Source organism: Pygocentrus nattereri, chromosome 13, assembly GCF_015220715.1.
Source record: "Pygocentrus nattereri isolate fPygNat1 chromosome 13, fPygNat1.pri, whole genome shotgun sequence".
NCBI classification, from domain to species: Eukaryota; Metazoa; Chordata; class Actinopteri; order Characiformes; family Serrasalmidae; genus Pygocentrus; species Pygocentrus nattereri.
The window spans coordinates 30,654,068-30,681,157 of NC_051223.1; the positions used below are offsets into that span (position 1 = coordinate 30,654,068).

At 39.4% G+C, this 27,090-nt stretch overlaps 1 protein-coding gene across 1 annotated transcript; it reads right to left on the reverse strand.

Moving 5' to 3' along the window:
- Window positions 1–12,018: 12,018 nt before the first annotated feature.
- On the reverse strand, window positions 12,019–25,144 carry LOC108429239 (legumain-like). The gene is made up of 15 exons (XM_017700864.2): window positions 25,053–25,144; window positions 22,282–22,338; window positions 22,104–22,186; window positions 20,432–20,529; window positions 20,232–20,313; window positions 18,952–19,043; window positions 18,774–18,849; window positions 14,506–14,568; window positions 14,353–14,419; window positions 14,067–14,185; window positions 13,865–13,954; window positions 13,488–13,697; window positions 13,118–13,282; window positions 12,898–12,968; window positions 12,019–12,717 (listed from the first exon to the last, which is right to left on the reverse strand). Exons 3-15 carry the CDS (start codon window positions 22,176–22,178, stop codon window positions 12,678–12,680), a joined length of 1,248 nt encoding a protein of 415 aa, XP_017556353.1. The 5' UTR covers window positions 22,179–22,186; window positions 22,282–22,338; window positions 25,053–25,144; the 3' UTR covers window positions 12,019–12,677.
- Between the last annotated feature and the right edge of the window lie 1,946 nt (window positions 25,145–27,090).

Below are 27,090 nucleotides of genomic sequence, written 5' to 3' on the forward strand. Positions count from 1 at the left end.
TCCAACGAAGCGGGCGGGCGGACGTAATCCTCGTTCTGATTGGTCCTTGTTTCAAAATAGGGCGGGACCTGAGAAAGATCCTGATGTTTAATTGGCTACTGTGTAATCAATCACTGGCCACACCTGTCCCTATTCCAAACAAGAGCGTCCCGTAATCAATATGCAAAGTTTACTAGGAGAAACCGATTCATGGATTTGATCATATATATTTATTATTTATTACGTATTACTTATTTACTACAATGCTTTCTCGAGGCTGTGGGTATTGAAGCTGTATTTTTATTGAAGCTGTATTTCTGAATTTTTGATAATGGTCTTTTTGTAAACACACCCGTAAGGTCGTATAAGGGCATAGACTATATTCAGGTAAAACATATTAGCACCTTAAGTAATATTAGTTTTATTTGAATGACTTATCTATATTTCTAAGAATTTCTGAAAAAAGTTGGGATTTGTTTTCCCACCAAATACTGCACCTGCTTAATGAGGATCTGACCCCTCTGGTCTTTTACTATGGGTGGCTTTTAGCTGTCCCATTTCTTACTGTCCCACAGTAAGATGGAGAGACAAGACGGTGAGACACTGCTACCACATCTAAAATACATTATCAACGGTCCATTGTCAAAAAATTCACACATGCTGCTATTCTAAACCAATATCTATACTGCTTCACTTCGAAGCCAAAGAACAAGCACTGTATACATCAAAAATTACAGCTTTAAAACTTTAGAATATGAATTATTACTCATAATCAACATAATGCCTACAATCAAGCAAACTATTTATTCTTATTCAGCACACATAAAGCAACATTTAAGTGACGTTTGTTTCTGACGAAAGCAACAAAGCGCAATTTTACTAAACTTAATTTGTCCCACTTAACCTGGGCCTAATTTTGAACATCAAGAATGACAGCATTACATCATGAAACTGGCATAGGTTGGCCAAATCAGTCCTGACATGTAGAGCTCCTGCTCTGCTGGTGACTGTGTGCATTTCCACAGGACAGACTGGTTTGACAAGTTCAGAATAAAACGCTTCTCACCTGCAGCTGAAAAGAAAGGGACCCAGACCAGCTATCAAAAACATCTGCCCTTTTACTCCGCTGAGCTGCTCAGTTTGGTGCCTTCTGGTGAAAGTATATGCTGCTCAGAGCAGTTAAGTTTCATAAGCAGCCTTTTTAAAAAGGCTATATAATGAGTGGATATACTGGATAAATAAACAAGCTCACAACACACAACAGTTCCTTAAGTCAGAGATAAAATCTGCCCAAACTCATCATCTTCATCACTATCATCATCTCTATCATTCAGAATCATCCTTCTGTAGGTAAAGGTGCATTGTTTATGTTCAAACATCCTTAAATAAAGGCAATGGGAACAATAAGGGGATCATGAGATAATAACAGGTGGGAGTGGGAGTTACCAGCTAGTGTTTCTCATTGTATCTCCTATTTGTGTGACTTGATAATCACCATACTCTATTATTATCATCTGTAAGCAAAGAACAAAGTGGTACATCTATGTTTAACACAAAGGCAGACCTATTTATCAATAAAATGATTAAGGAGGTTATCACAGAAGCTTGAACTAATCAGTAACTCTGAGATTTTTGGATCCCTGTAGTAAGATTCCTGTTGTCTGTGCAATACAATACTTCCTTGACCACTTGAGTTAAACTTCTATTTGTTTTACAGCTCCCCCTTGTGTCCAAGTTATCAGAGTTTGACTAGGGAAGGGCACTGACACTGCCCATAGACTACTTTTAGAGAAGGATTATAGAGATTTTGTATCATGGATACTAGATTACTCATTTTTAACATAATCATGCAGTTGATTTTTAGTTAATTTGAACTAAAATCATTTTAGTTCTTTATATGAAGCTCATTAAGCTACCTATACTTGCAGAGTCTAATACAACCTACTGCTTAACTACAACACACTCACTTGCTGCTCAGCAAAACGCATTATGGAATTTTTCATACATTACTGTATTACTTTCAACGTTATTTTTTTCCGATATAAACATTTTACATGTCATAGATAAAGAAAAAGTTTATTTCATTCATCATTTCAACAGCTGCTTTTTCATGATTTCATGATGAATGGACCAACAGAAATGTTCCAAAACTATGTTTTTACATTAACTTACATTAGAAGTAAAACATTTTGCCCTCTCTTGTAAAGGTATCTTTTTGTGATACTTGTTTTTTGATTTTTGTGATATTTGAATAATATTTGTGACATTTAAATATAAGAAACATCACTGTTAGTTTATAACTAGGTGGCAGAGAGGTGCGGTGCAGAGAAGTTCCTGTGTAAAGCTGCAGTTCTACTTTACATGCACTTCATCATGCATTATTTACTCTGTACAAGCTTTCTGTTTTTAGAAAATATTTAACTTCCTCCAGCGTGAAGAAAATGTGATTAAATCTGTTTCTGACCCACATAAAACCACTGTGCTATAGGAGAAATTGGACTTTAGTGTCATTCTGCTTATATGCATCTCTTTCACCACACCATTCTGGTCTGTGAAACACATTTCCTAAAATAAAGCTAAGGTGAACTAGAGCTATTTACTAGAACTATTTACTACCCTAGCCTAAATTATGAAAAAAAAAAACAACAACCTAGAGCTTTATACAAAATCTTACTCCTCTCTCAGTTCATTCTTAGTCTTATTTTGAACAACAGCAGCCTTATATTTATGTTTGAACATTGGTCTTCAGCTCTTCATTCCACTGAATTCTGTCTTCTAGATAAACAATCTTAAGGCCAGAGTACATTGATGGGACAAACACAAACAAACATGAACCAACATAAACATTTTGTTGGTGTGCCAAACGTTTGTTGAAAGATTATAAATTGTTCTCTTCTCATTCACTCTAGTTCATTTACTTGTCAGTTCTGAACAATTTAAAGACAACTGCAAACGCTTGCATGCTTGTGTTTGTGCCGTCTGTATACTCTGGCCTTTAAGGTAATATCTTGTTAAGCAACCATATGAGGCCACAAAGGTACACGTTTCAAAGCTGAAGGGGCACAAAGAGACACTGAGCACATCTTACTTTTATTTTTCTGAGAGTTGTGCCAAAGAGCGCTGATAAAGACAGTTATAAACATCAAAGCCAAGAGCAGAAAAGGCCAGTAAGTCCAGACAGTTTTAAGAAACTTCCAGCCTAAAAATCAAGCAAATCAACATGAGCCTGTAAAATTCAGGATGGTAAGAGGGTAGGAAATAAAAAACTGATGGAATGTTATACAAAAATATTTCTTTACAAAAGGTATGTTAATCTTTTCTGGATACAATCGTCATCAAAACATTGTGGTAGATTTTACTAGTTTAATCATATTAAAATACATTGATTTGTGCAAAAATATATTTGCATCACATTAATCATTGTAATACTACTGGTATTTCAAATGAGTATATGTAACATCTGAGCCACACTTACAGACAGGTGCATAAATATTTGGATAAAGTTATTGTTATTTTAGCTGTGTGCACAGCACATTCATTGGAGGTGAAATTAAATAATGAACAAGAGCTCAAAGTGTAGACTTTCACCTTTAATTTGGGGTTCTTTTAGGTAAATTTAGGCAAATTAGGTTCGGGAGATATGGTGGTGTGCTTATGAGGCTGACGATGTTTACTAATGGTTTACATCATGTGTTAAACCTTCTGTATTTACTCTGATGAAGTCTTTTCCCGATTGTTGAGTGTGACACATATATGCCTACTTCATTGATGACTGCGACATGGACATACCTCCTACTGGGGATCGAACCGGCAACCTTCCGGTCACAGGGCCAGTTCCCTAACCTCCAGCCCATGATTGCCCCCTGTTCTTGATCTGGCCAGCTGTTCAAAAGGGAAAGAATTCTTCCGTAATCAACAAGTTGTTTTAAATGGTTTTTGCTGTCTCTCTGTTGGGTTTGTTTTGATTTTTTAGCCAAATGATGGCTAAAAGGATAAAACTACATTTGGAAAATTAACAGCAATAGATTCCAGCAGCAAATGCCAAATTTAAACTCAATCAACTCGTACATGTTTACTTGTAAGTGAAATAATGACGGAATGATACATTCAACAATGGAACAGCTGAGTAGCCAATTGTCCAATAACCTTTAAGCCCTTGAAAATGGATTAAACAGAAAATTCCCATACTGTATACCCTCATATCAGCAGCACTGATCCAATTGTACCAGCGTGACACACCCTAACACATTACCACCACCACCTGTCACTGCAGTGAATGATCCACCACCCAAATGATACCTGCTCGGTTGTGATCCTGTGGGGGTCTTGAACAGTGAAGAACAGAGTAAAAGGGGCCTAACAAAGCAGGCAGAGTAACAGATGGACTACAATCTGTAAGCATAGAACCTCAAAGTGCACCTATATGGTAAGTGGAGCTGATAAAATGGACAATGACATTTTTGCATCATGCCAGTCATTTCGATATTGATTTTATTTTCAAGTTGATATTACACATATGGACTCCACGTATAATTCCTGGTTAATTAAAACTGTAGTTAGTTGTGCTCTGTAATGACTGTTCCAAGTCTAAGTAGATATTAATAAGCAAAAGTTTTTCTGAACTGGGTCAAAATTAGAGTTTACATGAAACAAATTTACAAATTAATCACTGATTTACAGTTGTGTTCCATTTCAAACAATCATTTTCTATTTACTGCTGTTGCAAATAAAAACAGTTAAGGACAGATGTTAACATATTTGCAAAAGATTAGCTTGTTGTCATGATTGGCCCCTCCCAGTCCTGTCCTTGTGTTCGTGTTGTTTTGGTTTAGCCCGCGTGTTCTTTGTTTTGGTTTTGTAGTCAAACAAGGAACAAAAAACATTTAGTGATAACTACGGCTCCCTTGTGAACTACAGAGCACGCAATAGTTAAATCAGCAATCATTCATCATGATGACTGTAAGCATGGAAAAAAGGGGCTGTAGTTAAGCATTTATCAAATGAGGAATAGGTAATTGTTAGTCTAAGATTATCCTTATATAAATCCGTTTTACACAAGAGTTGTGTAAACTGTGAAACATTCAGACTATGAGAGATATTATAACTATATGTTTCAAGGTAAGGTAACACTTTATTTTGAGTGTGTGGCACCTTCCTGCCTGCTCTTGTGGCCGTCATCGTCTGGGCTGAACTCCCAGAGGCGACGAACCTCACCGAAGACGGCAAAGAGAGATGCAAGTGGAGAGGAGGCAGAGCACTGTTCCGCAGCTCGGCCGCCCGGGTCGAACGTAAGGTGTAGTGAAGCGGCCTCGCTGCGGAAAAGGGGGTGGGCCCCGGCGGCGGAGCTCGGGACCCTAGATCTTGCCCTGGTGCCTCTCGTGGCCTGCACCTTCGTCCTCGTCCTCCGTCTTCTCCTTCTCCTCCCGCTGTCACTCGCATGACTTGCCTCCCTAAATGATTAATAAACTCTTAACAGAGTATCAGTAACACATCAACAACATATAAGTGAAGTAGCAGTAGTGAATCATCTGAGTACATTCTGGTTAACATCTTGAAGATGTACTGTAGATACATGGCTTACATTAAGTAATGTTTTATTGATGTTACATGAAGTACACTTTGTATGGCATGGCAAAACCTAAACTTACCCAGCTTTACCCAAAACCTAATCCTAACCTTTGTCTTGCCCCTAATTCTAACCCTAACCTTAATCAAAACCAAATCCAGTTAAGCTCCAGTTACAGAATGTTGTCAGCAGCATGTCTACAACCAGCTGTTGAGGATGATGTTCAGTGACCTCTCAGGTTAACACATACAGATATGAATTTGGACACTTCAAATAAAGTGAAAAACAACTGAATTCAGCAGATTATAAATAAATCTTCTTCACACAGTTAAATTAAGGTCTTTAATTAATTCAAATAATCTACTAATCAACGTTTTCACTGCTGCTACATCATTGACATATTGACATGTTACTGAGGGTCTGGTGAGTATTTATTTAATCCACAAGAACTACTCAAAATGGTCACTCAGGATAATTTACTGAAAACCCTATAATAAAACAAACTAATAAATACAATACAATACAATACAACACAATAAAACACAATAAAACACAACACAAGACAATACAACACAGTGCAATACACATTTCTCCCAATATATTCAAAACATTTGTTTCCATTTCTTGCTTTTTCCTACAGTCATTTAAAAGGGAGAGATTAGTGTAAAGTGGCAACAACAAACAGGACACTAGAGATAGTACGATAGTAGGTATTTGACCTGAGAAGCTTTAATGTTTTTTGTTTTTTTTCTTGGGGTAGGAGTACGCAGTATATATATAGCATTTAAATGTACCTCTGGTATAAATGCCTAGCAAATTGGAATAGCTTTATACCACTTTAGTGATCAATTGAAAGAATCTAGTCACTTGATTTTAAGTTGTAATGTGTGACGTAAAAGGTCAATTTTGTGGCCTGTGTTTGGTGTTTTGTGAGAGTTACATGATTTTGTAAAGAAAGTGTTTTATTTTTTCCAGCAAGCCTCTGTTTACTATCATGAGCTAACTATTACATCATATCGCTTCTGAACAGACAAAAACATGTGATCATCATCTTCAGCAGCATCACTCTCACATTCATTGATGTTTGCAGTTTTCTAACTGATGCAGGGAAGCATCAGAACCATCAGTGATGGACCAATGCTTTACAGTATCCCTGTATTGAGTAATGTCCTCTTTAATCCTGCAAAAACACATAATTTCAGATTGGTTTAACACAGCAGTAGAGACTGCTGTCAGCACGCACAATATAAGAGTAAAGACGGAATCATTCTGGCATTATTTCAGGTTATACTTCTATCTAGGTCAAGCTTTATATCATTTTTTCCTGACTTACTTGGCAACCTTCACTCCAGAGTGAATAAGGCTTGTAAATACATGCATTTGTGACAGAACACAGCAATCATCCTAAAAAGAGAGAGTAAAACTTTTATTTTTATACATATTGTGCATGAGTGGTATGATTCAAGGATGATCCAAATACTGAACCTCGTTTATAAATAATATCACAAAGCTGAGATTATATTTGCTTATGTGAAAAACATAGGAAAGCCACAGCTCACCTGCTCCTCACTGAGGGTCTTTCTGAAAAACTCAGCTTTCATATCATCCAGATGAGATACAGGACATCCCCAGATCAATGCTCTGGGGCCTTGTTCAAGGTGTGTAAGCTTAGCAATGTCCTGCACAGCCTTTTCAGTCCTAATTATTGTCTTGAAAAAATAAAAAATCACATGCATATGATTAAAATAAAGCAATTAAACTTGATTTGTGAGTTATCACATGATTATGATTTGTGAGCTGCATTAGGTTGAAACGTTTAGCTTTGTTAGCATGCACTGCCTGAGTTCTGGAGTCAGGACAACCCAAAATGATGCTGATGAACAAGCTACAGTCTTGCCATACTAACAAGGAGTGGATTGTGAGACCTAATCATTCAAATAATCAAACTGATCCTGAAAGGTTGTTCCGGTAAGATTAGATTGTTTGAAAAGGAAATAAATGTGCTGTTAAGATCTTTTGAAAGCATGCAGTGCCTTTAAACAAACATTTCCAGATTTACTGTTTTCTTTAATAAGCAAAAATCACAACTAACCATTCTGCTGTGTAATAGCCAATTTGCAGTGAATTCATTAGAGAGAAATGTACATCTGTCTTCATCAAAGAAACAGGCATAGGAGGGCTCATCAGGAGTTATTACGAACATAGATATACATATGTATATCTATGATTATGAATCACTATACCTCCCTCTGGTGGCAAGACAGTGGTATTTCCAGAATGTTTTTCTGTAACCCTCTCCAGGTCTTCAGTTTAGTTTTCCTGCAGCCCAGTTATTTGAAATCCCCATTCTCTCCCAAGTATAAATACACCTACATCAAATGTGGAGGAGTGCACACATTCTGACATCATTGTGCTTTAATAGATATTGATCTTTAGTTAGATGCTCAGCATCATTTTTACTTGTACACATCATTCACACATAGCACCCCACCCAAGTCCAGAAGTGCTGCTTCCTGAGTTGATTCATCATTGTTAAAAACAATGACATTTCTTTAATCAGAGAGAGCTGGAAGGGTAGAAGCAGTAGTAGAAAACTTTATGAATGCTTTAATTTGGTCAGGAGGTCGTTTTCAGTTACACATAAAATGTGAATGTGAGATTAAACCTAACTTCCACATTCATTACAGCTGGAAGTCCTGCATTACACATTCACCCCAAAGCCTTCCATTACTCTCAACTATCACTCTGTACAAGACTGAAACTATAATGACTTATTATTATGACAGAAACCATAATGAGCTGAGAATTACTGTCAGATCACAAACACGAATATATTATATCTTACCGGTGTTGTTGCCTGCTGCCTGTTTCAGATATTGAGAACAGACTGAATAACTTTTATTTTATTTTCACTCTTACAAAAAGCACCCCAACAGAAAGGGCATCAGTTTATTCTGTATCAGCATCTTTACTTTTAATTTTAATCTTACAAAGATCACCCCAATAGAAAGAGAAGAAATTTATTCTGTTTTAGCTTCTTTACTTCACTTACTTAAACTGTAAGTGAATTGATGCACAATCAAAAGGCAGCAGTAGGAGTGAGAAATGTGATAATTTATCATCATAGTGATAAATTATGTCACAGTATGCTTTTTAGAAATCACCAGTACTGAAAAAATGGTATGATTTAATGCAAAGAGAAAATACATGAAAACAGTTTATTTCTTTTCACTTCAAAAGTCAATAAAGTATGTCATTTGGCCAGGGGTGACTAAACGCTTGTATGGAAAGGTAATGAGTCTTATTTTTTTACATTTAGTGCAGTGCAGTATAAGGAATGTTAAATTAAAATCATAGTTTTGATTGTGCATGACAGTCAGTCATGAACAGACTATTAGAAAAAAACCTTTGCCATTTCAATCTGCACTTTCATTTCTTCTAGTTGTGTGAAATCCCCATACTCTCATTTTAGTAAATATGGATCTTTATGTCAATATGAGACTTTCATATATTGACCCCCACATATATCTCTAATTAGTCCTGTTTAATTACACTTAGTGCAGTGCAGTATGGGCAATGTATCAGCATTTTTTACTTTGTTAACTGTAAGTCAGGCAGCAGTCGACATATTCCTCCTTACAGAATTGCTTCTACTCTGCTATGTTTGTGGTCTTTATTGCATTAACGCTACACTTTAAGTTCTTGCCAGACATATCTGTTGGATTACGCTCTGGACTTTAACCTAGCCATTCACTAGCAATTTTTGGAAGACTGTTTGATTTTAGAGTCATTACCTTTCTGCAGGATCCACTTTCTGGTGAGGTTCAGTTCACAGATGGATGCCCTAAACATTGTCCTGTAGAATTTTTTGATGCAGTCCAGAATTCAAAGCTTCATCAAATGATGGCACGCTGTCCTGGCCCAATAGCAGCAAAACCATGATACTGTCACCACCGTGTTCTACAGTTTGAATCAGATTCTTATGCTGGACTGCAGTTTTCACTTCTTTGCTGAACACAATATTACTCATTTAAGCTATAAAGATCTTTTTTTGTCTTTTTTCTCCACATAACATCAGTAACATAGTCTTCTGGCTCATGCAGGCGATCTTTAGGAAAGCTAAAGTGGCAGCAAAATTCTTCCTGCTGTCACGATTGGCCCCTCCCAGTCCTGTCCATGTGTTGTGTTTTGGTTTAGCCCATGTGTTTTTGTTTTGGTTTTTAGTCCAGCCCCTTGTTTAGTTACTCCACCCCTGATTGTCCCCACCTGTGCTTCCACCTGTGTCTTGTGATCCCTTGTTAGCCCTCGTGTATTTAAGCCCTGTGTTTGCCTTGGTCTCTGTCGGTCTTTGTAATGTTTGATGTTTGGAAGCTTGTTCTCTTTATACTGTTTGTTGTTTGGTTGTATGGTCGTGCTGTTTGATTTGTTTGGTCTGTTTCTCTGTTGTAGATTTCAGTCTGTGTTTACTGCATCATGTCTGTACCCAAATCTATCTGTGTTGGCTACATGAACCTGGACTGTCTTGACCATGACCCTGGATTTGTCCATAATAAATCTTGCTTATCTCAGCATATGTGTCTGTCTCCTTGCTCCCCGGCATTACACCTGCAAAGTAGCTGCTCTCTTTGTAGGAAAACCTTCATGCACTTTGTCCACTTTGTGAAGATACCCATTAATAAATTTCAATTGAACTGAATGAAAGAAATTGTTCATCAAGTATGAAAAGTCCAAATTTTGGGAGCAAAAAAAAATAAAATCACAAAATGATCTCATGTACAAAATCATCAAGTACAGCCCCATTTCCAAAAAGTTAGGACACTGTGCAAAATGTAAATAAAAACTAAATGCAATGATTTAAACCTTATATTTAATTGAAAATAGTGCAAAGACAACAAATCAGATTTTGAAACTGATCGTATTATTTAAAAAAATATATATGCCCTGTTTGAATTTAATGCCTCAACATGTTTCAAAAAGTTGGGACAGGGGCAACAAAAGGCTGGTAAAGTTGTGCAATGCTAAAAAACATCTAGTGGTTAATTAGTAACAGGTTAGTAACATGATTAGGTATAAAAAGTCTGAGTCTTTAAGAAATAAAGAAATGGAGGGGTTCAACATTCTGTGAAAGACTGTGCAAGCAAATAGTGCAACAATTCAAGAATAATGTTTCTCAACATAAAGCGATAAAGAGAACTTTTCCTTTTCATCATCTATGATACAAAATGTCATTAAAAGATTCAGAGAATCTGGAGAAATCTCTGTATGCAAGGGACATGGCCAAAAACCAGTATTTACTGCCTGTGATCTTTGGGCCTTCATGCGGCACTGCATTATAAACAGACATGATTCTGTCGTGGAAATCACTGCATGGGCTCTGAAAAACACTGCCTATGAAAACAGTTTTGTCAATGCATCTACAAATACAAATTAAAACACTAAAATGCAAAGACGAAACTGTACATAGACAAGATCCAGACACACCGCCACCTTCTCTGGGCTGGCGCTCATTTAAAATGGACTGAGGGGAAGTGGAAAAGTGTTCTGTGGTCCAGTGAATCAACATGTGAAATTCTTTTTGGAAATCATAGATACTGTGTCCTCCAGGCTAAAGACCACTTAGCTTGTTATCAGTGCACATTTAAAGAGCCAGTATTCGTGATGGTATTACAACAGCATGGCTCCATGTTAAATAGTCTGGGTGCTAAGCTGGCCTGCCTGCAGTCCAGACCTGTCAACCACTGATAACATTTAGTGCATTATGTAATGAAAGATACGGTACATGAGACCCTGAACTATTGAGCAGCTGAAATCCTCTATCAAACAAGAACAGGAAAACGCTTTCAAAACAACAGCACTTGTTCCTCCTCAGCTCCCAAACACTTACAGAGTGTTAAAAGAAGAGGTGATGAAGCACAGTGGTAAACATGCCCCCATCCCAACTTTTTTCGAATTAATTGTTGGGATCAAATTCAAAATGGGCATATATTTTTCAAAAATCAATAAAACTTCTCAGTTTCAACTTTTGGCATGTCTTTGTAGTATTTTTCTATAAAAATATAGTTTACCTGATTGTACCAGGCTGACATAAAACTACATGAAACCCATACCAGACCCACACAAAACTATTGTGTCTTAGGGAATTTGAACTTTAGTGTCATGTTGCCTATACATCTCTTTTGCAACATCATTAGAACTTGTGAATCACATTTCCTAGAATTAAAGGCTTTAGTAAACTAATCTTAGAACAACTATTACACTAGCAAAGTGTGGAAAACAGAAACTAACTCAAGAGCCTTGAGCAAACAATGAACATGTATTATTCAGGTATTACAAGAGAAATCCAAGAAGAAGAAGAAGAAATTTCACCCAAAGTCTTACTCCTCTGCTATTGAGTATGAATACTGGAGAGCTGATTTCAGAGAGGAATATCTCAATGGAACTCAAAGGGAATTTAAGTTTCAAGTTTATTCATCACTCATTCATGCACTGTAATGCTTGTGGTCAGGTACAGGTCAACACTCTACAGAAAGGCAGCATTTACACTGAGCATCTGTTCCACTGAAAGTAGGGGGGCATTTTTAATGTGTTTTATGTTTCTGATTATGTCTAAATGCACACAATCTATTTTACACACTTTTTATTAGAATTTTAGGCTTTGGAAATTGATTTCACTGAAAGCATGCTGTTTTCAAGCATTAAAAAATAATTTCATGTTTTGGTCGAAACAGAGTGGTGTTGTGTTAACTGTGTGAACAGTTTTCAAAGGAGAATTTTGTACTTTGTACAAAATGAATAAAGGCAACACAGGCTCAAACTGAGACCTGTAGATTGTCTTTAGTGATTGGCTGACAGAAATTATTCATTATTGTAATGTTTGATGGAAGGAGCTGCTTTTGTTGCCCCTGCTTGTTGTTTTGTAGGAGTTACAGCATTTTGTAAAGAAAGTGTTTAAATTTGGCCAGCAAGCCTCTGGTTATTATATTACCATTTACCATATGTTAACTATTCTGAAAATATCACTTCTGACAAAAGTATTTAAGTAATATCTGCAACATGTGATCACCACTGTCATCATTATCATCACATTCATTGATGTTTGCTAGCATACAGTGAAGCAGAAACTGATCACAGTTCAGGAATGCAGACGCACATGAGTTATAGCTGCTTTGATCCTGCAAAAACACATCAAAAACACGTCATTCAAGACTAGTTAAACACAGAAATAAGGATTGATGTCTGCATGATCAATATAAAAGTACAGACTGAAAAATTCTGACACAACTTCAGGTCATGTTTTTAGTATTTCCCATTTCACTTCTCTTCTCAATTTTATATGGGTTTTCCTGACTTACCTGGCAACATCCACTCCGGACTCAATGAGGCTTACAAAAATATGCATATGCTGCAGAACACAGCAATCATCCTAAAAAGAGAAGTGAAAGATTCATTATGTCTATTACCATGTTTTGCATGAAGGCTTAAATAATTCTAGCTCTAAATGATTTGTATGTAATATCATAAAGCTGAAGTTACATTTACTGATATGAAAAACATGAGAAAGCCACAGCTCACCTGCTCCTCGTGCCACTCACTGAAGGTCAATCTGAAATGCTCTGCAACTTTTTTCATATCTTCCAGTCGAGTCAGTGAACGTCTCTCTGACAGTGCCCTGGGGCCTCGTCTGGGGCATGAGTGCTTAGCAATGTCGCTCACAGCCTTTTCAAACCTGCTTCTTGTCTGAGAAAATTATTGATATGCATGTGAATCAGTTACAGCAGTGAAACTGAGTTTGTGAATGACCACACAAAAATCGCTTGCATTCTATTTCTTTTTATAGGTACTGCACACTATACAGTTTTTTTTCTGATCTGTGAGTTTCCTAAATTTTCTGTTTGATAAATTAATAAAAGATCAGTTCAGTGGGATTGGAGTCAGTCCTTACCTGCAGAAGCTTGTGGTAATCTCTCTGCAGAGCTCTCTTTTTGTCCAGGTCCTTTTCTCTCCGAATTCTGTTCTCTTTAATTATCAGTGTAACATTATGGGATGGGGTAAGGTGAGTAGGACTGACTCTTTCAGCTCTGCTAATGGATGCTGCCAGAGTTCTGGAGTCAGGACAACCCAAAATGTTGCTAATGAACAGTCTACTAAGCTCCTGGGGGGAAAGTGTGGAAAAAGGAAACAAAGCTATGCTTTAAGTTATGTTGGCATGTATAAAAACCTTTGCATACATTTTATTCAGTGAAAGAACATTTTTCAATAGTGGGAACATTTACATATTGGAGAATATGAATTACATTTCATTGTAAACTTTGGACTTACATTGTTGCCATATTGACAAGGAGTGGATAATCTGACGTTCGTCTTCAAATAATCAAACTGATTCTGGAAGGTTGTGCAGTTAAGATCATGCTGTTTCAAAAGGAAATAGAAATGGAGCTTTTGAAAACATGCAATGCTTTCACTGAAACAAATGTCCTGATTGTCTATTTGAATAGGGGTCAAGCAAAAAATGACAACTGACCATTTTGAGGTGCAACAACCATTGCGAAGAAAATTCATTAGAGAGACATGTACATCTGTCTTCATCAAAGAAACAGGCATAGGAGGGCTCATCAGGAGTGGCAGCAGACACCCCATAAACTAGAATGAAAAGGGATGAAAGCCTTAAAAGCTTAAATCAAAAGCAATTTTCATGAACCGTCCTCTAAATACAAATAAATAAACAAACAAGCAAATAAATAAAGAAATATATAAATTAATAACAAAATAAAGCGTTTTCAGTAGTTCCAGTCTAAGATAAAACTTGCCTTGTGCATTTTTTGGGAGATGATGAATCATTGATCCAGAAAAACAGCTTTCTACATAAATCACCATCTGCAATGTTGCATATGACAGTGTGAATGAAATTTTTTTCAGAAATCAGTAAAAAGTACAAAACATTGCAGGAGTTGATTACTGACCTTCGAGAACTGTTGGCGTGTCGACATCTTCTTTACAGTGTCAACAAGATCAAATGCATGAAGCTGAAATGCAATAAAACATATCTGATACTGATCTTTAGTAAAAGTATCAAATAACTATAAAAACTGTCAGAAATTCTGATGAAATATGTCCTTGAATCACAGTTTAATTAAGGTTTTGTAACAGTCATCCACTTAGAAATTATAGTAATACAGTTGAGACAGACAGATCTCTTCATTTAGAAAACAGGCCTAGCATTTGCATTCATGGGACAGAATGAACTTCTGAGCCAGGCACAGGCAGTGCATTACATAAAAGGGTTTTTATGGCATAAAAGCACCTGGAAGTTCAGGAGGCCTGAGAAACTGCTTGCACAGTAAAAATATGACAACAAGCTAGCTGTTAATGAGAAGACTAGATAAGGACTGGCAAAAAACTGGTCTGTGAGCTAAATTAATGAGGAAAGTGTCCAACTAAGGCCTTGAGGAGGTCAGAATGACTTGATACAGAAAGGATGAGAAAATTATATAAAAAATATATCTTAAGAGTGGTGGGAAATAAGGGTTTTCAAAAGACTTGGTAAACCAGGACGTAATGGGAACCAAAAGGTGATTCAGGGACACATAAACAAGGGAGGGGTGAAGAGCTCACCCCAAAATCGGAAATAAAAAAAGGATGCTTTGTGATGATCTTTGCATTGTGGTTGACCAGGAACTACCTCTCCTTGGATCACCACCTTATCGTGGTGGAGGGGTTTGCGTGCTTGAATGATCTTAGGAGCTATGTTGTCTGGAGCAAAAGCTCCTGGTAGGGTCTCCCATGGCAAACTGGTCCTAGGTGACAGGTCAGACAAAGTGTGATCCATAATAACCCCTATGAAGACACAAAAACAGGACTTGTGTACCCTGCCCGGAACAGGGTTACTGGGGCCCCACCCTGGAGCCAGGCCTGGGGGAGGGGCTCGCCAGCGAGCGTCTGGTGGCCGGGCATTTACTCATGGTGCCCGGCCGGGCCCAGCCCGAAGGAGTTACATGAGTCCCCCCTCCCATCGACCCACCACCAATGGGAGGGGCAGTAGTAGGGGTTCGGTGCGTTGTGGATCGGGCAGTGTCCGAAGGCGTGGGCCTTGGCGTTCTGATCCTCGGTTGCTGAAACTGGCTTTTGGAACTTGGAACATTACCTCACTGGCGGGGAAGGAGACTGAGTTGGTGCGCGAGGTTGAGAGATACCGGCTAGATATAGTCGGGCTCACCTCAACACACAGCTTGGGCTCTGGGTCCAATCTCCTTGAGAGGGGCTGGACTTTATTCTTTTCTGGAGTTGCCCATGGTGAGAGGCGGCGGGCAGGTGTGGGCTTTCTCATAGCCCCTCGACTCGGTGCCTGTATGTTGGGGTTTTCTCCAGTGGACGAGAGGGTAGCTTCCCTACACCTTCGGGTTGGGGAACGGGTCCTGACTGTTGTCTGTGCTTATGCACCGAACAGCAGTTCAGAGTACCCAGCCTTCTTAGAGTCCTTGGGAAGGGTGCTTGAAAGTGCTCCTCCTGGAGACTCTATTGTCCTACTGGGGGACTTCAATGCTCACGTGGGCAATGACAGTGAGACCTGGAGGGGTGTGATTGGGAGGAATGGCCTCTCTGATCTGAACCCGAGTGGTGTTCAGTTTTTGGACTTCTGCGCAAACCACAGTTTGTCCATAACGAACACCATGTTTGAACACAAGGATGTCCATAAGTGCACATGGCACCAGGACACCCTAGGCCGCAGTTCAATGATTGACTTTGTAGTCGTGTCATCGGACTTGCGGCCATGTGTTTTGGACACTCGGGTAAAGAGAGGAGCTGAGCTGTCAACTGATCACCACCTGGTGGTGAGTTGGATCAGTTGGTGGGGGAAGATGCCGGTCAGACCAGGCAAGCCCAAACGCATAGTGAGGGTTTGCTGGGAACGTCTAGCAGAAGAACCTGTCAGATTGATCTTCAACTCACACCTCCGTCAGATCTTTGACCAGATATCGGGGGAGGTGAGGGACATTGACTCAGAATGGGCCATGTTCCGGTCCTCCATTGCTGAAGCGGCTGACTGTAGCTGTGGCCGTAAGGTAGTTGGTGTCTGTCGGGGCGGTAATCCTCGAACCCGGTGGTGGACACCCCAGGTGAGAGATGCCGTCAAGCTGAAGAAGGAGTCCTACCGGGCATGGTTGGCCTGTGGGACACCAGAGGCAGCTGGCAGGTATCGACAGGCCAAGCGATCTGCGGCTTCAGTTGTTGCCAAGGCAAAAACCCGTGTATGGGAGGAGTTTGGTGAGGCCTTGGAAAGTGACTTTAAATCGGCTCCGAAAAGATTCTGGCAAACCGTCAGGCGACTCAGAAGGGGAAAGCAGTGTGCCACTAGCACTGTATATAGTGGAGATGGTGTGCTGCTGACTTCAACTGAAGACGTCATTGGGCGGTGGAAGGAATACTTTGAGGACCTTCTCAATCCCACCGACACGTTCTCCAGTGAGGAGGCTGAGTCTGGGGACATGGGAATAGGCTTGTCCATTACTGAGGCCGAAGTCGCTAAGGTAGTTAAGAAGCTCCTTGGTGGCAAGGCTCCAGGGGTGGATGAGATCCGCCCTGAGTTCCTCAAGGCTCTGGATGTTGTGGGGCTGTCTTGGCTGACACGCCTTTTCAACATTGCGTGGACATCGGGGGTGGTGCCACTGGATTGGCAGACTGGGGTGGTGGTGCCTCTTTTTAAAAAAGGGGACCGGAGGGTGTGTTCCAACTACAGGGGAATCACACTCCTCAGCCTCCCTGGCAAGGTCTATGCAGGGGTACTGGAGAAGAGAGTCCAGCTTATAGTCGAACCTCGGATCCAGGAGGAACAGTGCGGGTTCCGCCCTGGTCGTGGAACACTGGACCAACTCTTCACCCTCTCCAGGATTCTGGAGGGTTCATGGGAGTTTGCCCAACCAGTCCACATGTGCTTTGTGGATCTGGAGAAGGCATTCGACTGTGTTCCCCGGGGTATTCTGTGGGAGGTGCTTCGGGAGTACGGGGTACATGGCTCTTTGCTACGAGCCATTCAGGCCCTGTACAAACAAAGCTGGAGTTTGGTTCGCATAGCCGGCAGTAAGTCAGACTCATTCCCAGTGAGAGTTGGACTCCGTCAGGGCTGCCCTTTGTCACCGATTCTATTCATCATTTTTATGGATAGAATTTCTAGGCGCAGTCAAGGGATGGAGGGTGTCCGGTTTGGAGACCTCAGGGTCACATGACTGCTGTTTGCAGATGATGTGGTCCTATTGGGGAAATCAGGCCGCGAACTTCAGCTTTCGCTGGATCGGTTTGCAGCCGAGTGTGAAGCGGCTGGGATGAGAATCAGTACCTCTAAATCCGAGACCATGGTTCTCAGGCGGAAAAGGGTGGAGAGCCCTGTCTGGGTCGGGGATAGGCTCTTGCCTCAAGTGGAGGAGTTCAAGTATCTCGGGGTCTTGTTCACGAGTGATGGTACAAGGGAGCGGGAGATTGACAGGCGGATTGGTGCTGGGTCAGCAGTGATGCGGGCTCTTTACCGGTCTGTTGTGGTAAAGAAAGAGCTGAGCCATAAGGCAAGGCTCTCGATTTACCGGTCGATCTACGTTCCCACCCTCACCTATGGTCATGAGCTTTGGGTAATGACCGAAAGAATAAGATCGCGAATACAAGCGGCCGAAATGAGTTTCCTCCGCAGGGTGTCTGGACTCTCCCTTAGAGATAGGGTGAGAAGTTCAGTCATCCGGGAGGGACTCGGAGTAGAGCCGCTGCTTCTTCACGTCGAGAGGAGCCAGCTGAGGTGGTTCGGGCATCTGGTTAGGATGCCTCCTGGACGCCTCCCTCGGGAGGTGTCACAGGCAAGTCCACCTGGGAGGAGACCCCGGGGAAGACCCAGGACACGCTGGCGCGACTATATCGCCCAGCTGGCCTGGGAGCGCCTCGGAATCCCCCTTGGAGAGCTGGTGGAAGTGGCTGGGGAAAGGGAGGTCTGGGCTTCATTGCTTAGGATGCTGCCCCCGCGACCCGAACCCCGGACAAGCGGAAGATAATGGATGGATGGATGGATGGATGACCAGGAACTATCTTGTCACCTGAAGCTTAATAAAGAGAGGACCTTTTCCTTCCTTTGAAAAAAGAACTCATCGACTGAAGTTTGTTTTTTTCTTTTTCTTTTACTTTTGCAGAATGCTTTTTAATTTTATGACCTCTTTGCATAAGAAAGCAGAATAAATTTAGAACAAAAACTTACGTCTTCCGTAGGAAAGGCAAACAGTCCTGGTCCTCCATGGCCAGACAGATAGACGAAAACTGTGTCATTTTGACCACTGTTGAGGAAGAAAGTGGAACAGTCCATCAATTTGACCAGCAGATTTTGAATCAGTTGATTTGTTTTAAATGGCTTTATTCAACATTGATGTAAAAATGACCTATTTAAGACCCTTTTTGGTCCTCTGGTCTGTTTATCAACACCTGCTTCATCTCCACGAAGGATGGCCAGAAAGTTTTTGGCTGAAACATCCTGTAAAAAATATATGTACAAATAGAAATGCAGAGGGATTGTAGGGATTGTGCTATATTCTATTTAATACGTTAACTCAGATTATAATTAGCTAAATATATACAAAATCATAATTTTCTGTTTATTAGGAAGTGACTGTCCCAATCTCTAACCCCCGAATTTCAACTTATACTATTTTTTTGATTTCTGAAGTTGTAAGATTTCGATTTATCATGAGTTTAACTTTTTAAATACAAAACAGAGTGTTAGACATATATTTTAGCCACACGTGTGCATTTTAGAGCTGAAAGTGAGACACCATCCCTGCATTGTCACTACCAAAACACATACATTCTGCACTTAAGCAGTTGTTTTGTGGTTTAATGAAACATATTATGATTTTATGCGTGCAGAACTGTTCAAAGCTGTGTTTGCTAGTCATGTGCTGGTTTTTGAGTTTTGCACAAAATTGTTATTACTGAAACAGTCACTACTGAAACATTTGATAAAGTTTCATTGATAAAGTTGCATTGATGTTTAAGGCCTAAGGTCACTCAAATCAAAAGAATTTTAGTCTAAAATACAAGTCAGTTAAAAGTCTGAAATGTGGTGTCAATATATGAGTTTCTTTCCAAAATGCTGTGTATCCATTTTCATCAGTTTTGAATGTAGTATGATTAAATGAATAACAGCTGATGTTAATGGAAAACATTTTTATTTCTCTAATAAAGGTGGTATAAATCATACACTGATATTTCTTGTATGTGTGAAGCACACTCACAACAATATATGTCATGAAAAAATGCGTTCTGAAAACCCTTCATACACTATTGCCATAAGAAACACTTTCTCATAATTTACATTTACAGCATTTGGCAGACGCTCTTATCCAGATCAGGTTTGATCATATTTATGCAGGTAGGCAAATGTATTGTTTTGGTATAGTGTAGGGTGCTTACCCAGGCAGGGATTGTACCCCAGCCTACCAGACAGATATGTTACCCACTACGCTATACCAACCACACATATAAAGACATTAGCATTGGAAATGTATGTTAAACCATACGTTTCCAATGCCAAGGTCTTGCAGATGCTGATTCTCCTAGTTCCAGTTTATAAAGAGCTTAGCAATCAGCTAATCAGGGAATCATCAGTAAAATCAGGCCTGTAGAATGTAGTGGTATAATGGAAATTTGATAGAACACATACGTCTCCAGTGTAGTCTTTTGGAACTCCTTGGTAAACATTAGGTCCATTGGGCACATTGATGATCTGTCCTTGATATCTGTTTCTGTTGAGAAAAAGAAAAGCTGGAGTCTTTCTGCTCCTGGTATCAATTTCACAAATATAATTTCAGATAATATAGCAGCACTATAAACAACAGATTATGTAAAAGATCATAAACTCACTCCTGATTGTAAGCTATATCATCATACATCATAACCACAATCTGCTCATCTGGAATGCCGTTGCGGCGAGCCACTTGATAGGCATGGCAGACACAAGCCTAAAGAAAAGATAAAGAAAAATATGTTTTGCAAAAGCCAATTCCAAAATCGGTGCTACAGTGTGTGAAATGCAGATTTAATACAAATTCAGAAAATGATGCCTGCAACCCATTCTAAATAAGTTGGGAGAGGGCAATCTAGGAATAACTAGAAATGTTGTTTAATGCTCAAAAACCATTTTAAAAGAAGTGATGTAATCATGCTTAGGTATAAGTGAGCATGCTGGAAAAACCTAGTCCTTTAATGATGGGCTGAAACTTGCCATTTTGCCTAAAAATGCATCAAATAGTCAACAACATTGCTCAAAAAGAACAAGTATTTATTTATAACATTCATTGACTCTTTGTCCTGGTCCTTCTGTTTGCCTTTTTCTTGGTTTCCTAGTGCTGTGTGTTTTTGTGTATCTGCCATGTGCTTTTGTTGTCATGTTGGCTCCTGCCCTGTCTACACCTGTTCTTTGTCTCCCAGCCCCGCCCTCAAGTGTCTCAAGTGTTTCTCGTTTTCTGTTAGCATTTCTACCCCTATGTTTGCTCAGTCCCTTTGTCTTGCATTGTGTGTCTTTATATCCTGTTGCGTGGTTCCCCTCGTTGTTGGTTTTGTTTCTTGTTTGCTTTTTTTGCCTTGTACTGGATTTATCTGCCCTATTAACCTCTGCCCCTGTATTTGTGATCTCTGAATTGTGTTTTAATAAAAGCAACTCGCACTTGCATCCTGCCCCAATGTTGTCTACATTGCAGTATTTCACCTCATATTTTTGGAACATGTTGCAGAAATCATATTTGGAATTAGAACCCTGTTTCCAAATAAATTGGGACGCTGTGCAAAATGTCAATAAAAACAGAAAGCAAAGATGCAAATCATTTAAACCTTTATTATGATTAATGAAAAATAGTAGAAGGACAAAATATCAAATGTTGAAACTGAGAATTTTTATCTTATGTCTTTTGCAGGGAAGGCCTTGCTTATTTCCGCAAGACTTAATGTATTGCAACAGCTTAGTTCTACAGTAAAAGAGTCTGGGGGTTAAACTGGCCTGTCTGCAGTCCAGACCTGTCAGCACTGAAAACATCTGGCACATTATTGAGTGAAAAATATGACAAAGCAGACCCCGAACTGTTGAGCAGCTACAATCCTACATCAAGCAAGAACAGGAAAACATTCACGTTCATAACTGCAGCAATTGGTCTCCTCTGCTGTCAAATGCTTACAGAGTGTTGTTAAGAGGTGATGAAAGTGGAAATGCCCCCATCCCAACTTTTCTTTTTGTTGGCTTCAAATTCAAAATTGGCATTATTATTTTAAAAAACAATAACATTTCTTGCTTGCAACATTTGATATGCTGTTTTTGTACTATTTTCAATTAAATATAGGATTTAAATGGTTTACATATTGGGTACTATTTGTATTTACATTTTGTCCAGCATCCCAACTTTTTTGGAAATGAGGTTGTAGCATGTATTTACAAAAGCATGTTCATAAAAAAGAAAAAAATGCCTTGTCTTCTCTATGATTATGAGCTATGTGGTGCCCTCACTTTGAAAACTGACTTAAGCTTTAATAAAAGTAGTCATACCTGATGTCTATAATCATCCCAGCCTTTGGCACCAGCAGCCAGTAGTACCCAGTGCTTGCTTTGTGTCGAACCCATCTTTAATTCTAACAAAAAAATAAGTGAACATTTTAAATGAACATTTCTTTTTTATGCACAGTGATTTTTTAAAAAACTTAATGATATCTGATTGCACCATTACCAGATTGTTTGCTTGTTTTTCTTTGGCTTTGTCTGGGAAAACTCCTCGTAGATTAACCTAGAAAGCAATTTACAAAACATAAAAAATTATATTAAAAAAAGTGAATCTTGGTGAAACAAAGGTTCAAAAAAACACTAAGGTGTTCAACTAAAGATTGTTAGTCAAGTATAAATGACTTTAGCTCCCTCTGCTGACACAAAGACAATGACATTGCTTTATTGTAACCCTCTCCAGGTCTTCAGTCCAGTTCTTCTGCAGCTTGTAGTGTTAGTATAGTTCTTTCAGCAGTTCTGTGCAGGGTGTAAAAGGGCATTATATTGATAAATAACTTTTTACATCCTAAATAGTAAGTTGTGTAATTGGTCATCTTTTTTTAAATGTACAGTCTTTTATGCTATTCTCAGCACTTTTAATGAATTCAGTCATGAACAAACTATTAGAAAAAGACATAAATCCAATTGATTCTGTACAAGCTCCCTCTTCTTCATGCTGTATGAAACCTCAGTTCTCTCCCAAATATGTACATATTTAAATAGTTGCACTTTAATAAACGTCAGTCTTCTGGGGCGTTGTCCCATACCTTCACCTACTCCTCAAAAGAGAGAGAAAGAGAAAGAGACAGACAGAGAAAGATCTGCTGCTCAGAACAATCCACCAACCAAAAATATCCAGCCAGCAGCATCCTGTGGGCACCATCCTGTGAACACTGACGAAAGAATAGAGGTTGGCCAACATGAAAACTGTGCAGCCGCTTATGAGCTAGTGGAAGTGGAAAGTGAGTGGACATGGTGTTAAAAATCTCCAGCAGCACTGCTGTGTCTGATCCCTGAACACACGCCACCACCACAGTGCTGAGAACGACCCACCACTAAATATCTCAGTCATGGGCTGGAGGTTAGGGTGGTCACCGGTTCAATCTCCAGTGATGACAGTCCATGACTGAGGTGTCCTTGAGTAAGACACCTAACCCCCAATTGCTCCCCGGGAGCCGTGGATAGGGCTGCCCACCGCTCTGGGGTGTGCTCACTGCCTCCTAGTGTGTGTGTGTGTGTGTGTGTGTGTGTGCGCTTACTAGTGTGTGTATGTGGTGTTTCACTTCACAGATGGGTTAAATGTGGAGGTGAAATTTCCCCATTTGTGGGACTAAAAATGGTAACTTAATCTTAATCTCCTCTGTGGTGGTCCTAATAGTGTAAATGGCTGCTTACAAAGTATGCAGAGAAACAGATGGAGGACAGTCTGTACCTGTAGAACCACAAAGTGCTCCAATATGCTAAGTAGAGCTGATAAAATGGACAATGAGTGGAAATACAAGTGTATGTACTTAATGAAGAGGCTGGTATTTATAAACTACAGATAAAATGTTTCTGTGTAAGCAGAACGATTGAGAGAGACATGAGACTGATTTGAAGAGAGGGAACTGAGTAGAGAACTGCAATAACGGCAGAGTTTGGGAAACATATGTTTTTGAGACATTTTTTCATCTTCTGTTACAAATTGTGTTTTCACTCCTTTTTTCCTTCTTTTTCTTTATGATGTTTTTGAGCCTCACCAATGCCACACACCACTCCGCCTTAAGGCAATTTACTGAAGCTCTGATTGGTCAAACCAGGAGTTGCTTTTTAACTACATATAATATTGTAAAACCATTTCCAAAGCTCTCCTCGAGGTTTGGAAATGGTTTTACAATATTAAAGAAACACACTAACGTCTATAAAATCACTATTATATATATATATATATATATATATATATATATATATATATATATATATATATATATATATATATATATATAAAATCATTATGAATTCATATTCCATAATTTTTTTAAATTCAAATATTAACACTTTTCTCAGTAAGTAAACACAAACTACACAAATAAATAGATTTTGAAACTGTGTCTTGGGTGCCTAAGACGTTCGCACAGTGTTGTGTATATATACATACATCTCAACACTTCTTGCGAAACAGGGTTGCGCGAAGCCAGAAGCGCCTTTGCGCGCTTACAAGCCCGCAAACTTTCTGCGGCTTCGTGTGGCCTGTCGCAGAAACTCCACTAATGCAGGTGACGCTATGACTGGTGGAAAACGATCTCATTACAGTTCTAACTATGGCGACATGCCAGTCCTCAATGCTCTTATCATTTAAGGTGGAACGGGATAAATCGAAGCAGAAGCCGTCAAAAACAAAGCCTACAAACTGAGCCTGTATGTTTTGGCGCTTACTACTAATAATAGATTGAACGTCTTACATTTAGGAGGTTTTCATTGTTTCTTTGAGAAATACGCTTTTCACACTGAACTATTGGTGTGTCTGTCAAAGTGCTCAGCACTTCTTCCAAACAAAGCTCCTCACATTCGTCCAACTTTGATTCATGGCGCGCCTCTTTACAAACCGCTCACAGGCTCTGTCACGTAACGCCTTCGTCCGCGGCCTGAGACCTCTATGCAGACATGCCCTATATACATAGAAGCGGAGCTGCTCTAGGACCGATTCATCATTGATGAAAGCACAAAAGATCCTCATTTCTTCCATCACAAAGTTAGAAAGGTCGCAGTAGAAAAAAACATTCTGAGGGTTCTAATTTGGTTGGGAGATCGTTTCAAGTTAGACGTAAAATGTGACCGTGAACTCCCACCATCATTACAGCTGGCAGTCCTATATTCAGCCCCATTACCCTTAACCATCGCTCAATCAGAACACCGCACAAGACGGAAACTGCGAGAAAATGACTGTTAGAGAACAAACACGAAGACATCACATCTTACCGGTGTCGTCGTCTGGTGCCTGTTTCAGACACAGGGATCAAACTCAACAGCTTTCACTTTCATTTCCACACTCAAAAGAGAGGATTTGGTTGAGAACAGTCTGATTGGTCCCTCATTTGCTTATTTGCATAAGTTCTTCCACAAGCAGAAGGCAAAGAGATAACATATTACATATATATGTGTCATAATTCAAATTCAAAATCCATCCATCCATCCATTTTCTAAACCGCTTCTCCGTCAGGGTCGCGGGGTGGTGCTGGAGCCTATCCCAGCAGTCTTCGGGCGGAAGGCAGGATACACCCTGGACAGGTCGCCAGTCCATCACAGGGCAGACAGACAGACACAGACAGTCACTCACACATTCACACCAAGGGGCAATTTAGCATGTCCAATTGGCCTGACTGCATGTCTTTGGACTGTGGGAGGAAACCGGAGAACCCGGAGGAAACCCACGCAGACACGGGGAGAACATGCAAACTCCACACAGAGAGGACCCTGGTCGCCCAGCCGGGGAATTGAACCCAGGCCCTCCTTGCTGTGAGGCGACAGCGCTACCCACCACACCACCGTACCGCCCTCAAATTCAAAATCATATTCATAATTCAAATAAACTTAAAAACAACCAAAAGTAACAAGAATTTCTTGGGTCCAATTTTTCCTTGACACCTTCAGAGCCACCACAAAGACTTGTTAATATCATCAATTACATCATGAGCACAATTTGCTGAAGCTCTGATTTGTCAAACCAGGAGCTGCTTTTTAACTACATGTAATACTGGGCTTCTTTGAGGAGAGGTTAGAAAATGGTTAAACAAACAAACATCCATAAAATCACTATACATATATAATTATGAATTATATTCTATAAATTTTGTTTATTCAAATATTAGCATGTTTCTCAGCAAATAAACACATACTGAAAATATGAAAATGTGTCTTGGTTGCCTAAGACTTTCGCACAGTACTGTATATATATATATATATACATATATATACATATATATATATATATATATATATGTATATATATATATATATATATATATATATATATATATACAAATCCTTGTTGTTGGAACAAAACCTTGTATCTCCGTATCTGGTAACTTTACAGGAGAAAGAATAAAACTTACTGTAGTTTTAACGTAAGTTAATGGAAGCAGATGTCTTTCCAAGTCATTTTGGGCTGTTTCTTTTGGCTTATTCATCGTGAAATTTACACACATGTATGTATATATATATATATATATATATATATATATATATATATATATATATACATATACCACAATACAATGTATATGTATATAAATATATACCACAATACAAGCTGTACACTGACTACTTTGTTATATCCAAGTTCCAAGCATATATATTTACTAGACTAGCTAACTGGTCTGCTAGAAGACAGGGTCGATTCCAGCTAAACTGTGATGAATTTCAAGTAGAATGATTACAGTTGAAATGAGTAAAGTCAACATGTTGGAGTGACACAAAAGCAGAAACTAATCAGGGGGTTGTGATATGTGCAGGCTAGCATGCTAATAGCTTCACACACAACAGACAAGATTCAATGTTTCAAATGAGTTTAGAGGATAAAACAGGAAACTGAGTGAGAGATGTCGAAAGACTGCTGCTGCAGTTAAAACAGTAAGTTAGCTGTCCAAACTAAGCTGAGATATGATTTGGTGCTGCCCTGTGGTTTTACATGCTTAAGTTAGAAGAATGTGCAGCTTTAGGAAATTCAGCCTCTGTTGTATAAACTGGAGTTTGAGGGGAATAAAAACACTTAATGTAGCACAAGTGGCTGTTGCAGGAATCTGTTCAGATTGAGTCGATCAGTTTACTCTAGATTACACTCAGAGTCGGGTTAAAAAATCAGACATGTTGGTCTGAAACGTGATAAATCTGAGTCTGCGATATCTCACACGCCTGTAAATAAAGTCTTAATAATAAAACATCACCGTTCTATTTGGGATTGTGTTTAACTGAGGTATGAGTTACAGTCAGGTGCTCAGTCCTGCTCCTGGAGATCCAT

Excerpts from the sequence above, each read along its gene's own strand:
- LOC108429239 (XM_017700864.2), bottom strand. The coding sequence starts at position 22,178 with ATGGGTTCGACACAAAGCAAGCACTGGGTACTACTGGCTGCTGGTGCC. Across the intron at positions 20,314-20,431 it reads GATATAGCTTACAATCAGGA|AAACAGATATCAAGGACAGA; the intron begins GTGAGTTTATGA and ends TTTTCTCAACAG. Across the intron at positions 14,420-14,505 it reads CACGCCAACAGTTCTCGAAG|ATGGTGATTTATGTAGAAAG; the intron begins GTCAGTAATCAA and ends GCAACATTGCAG.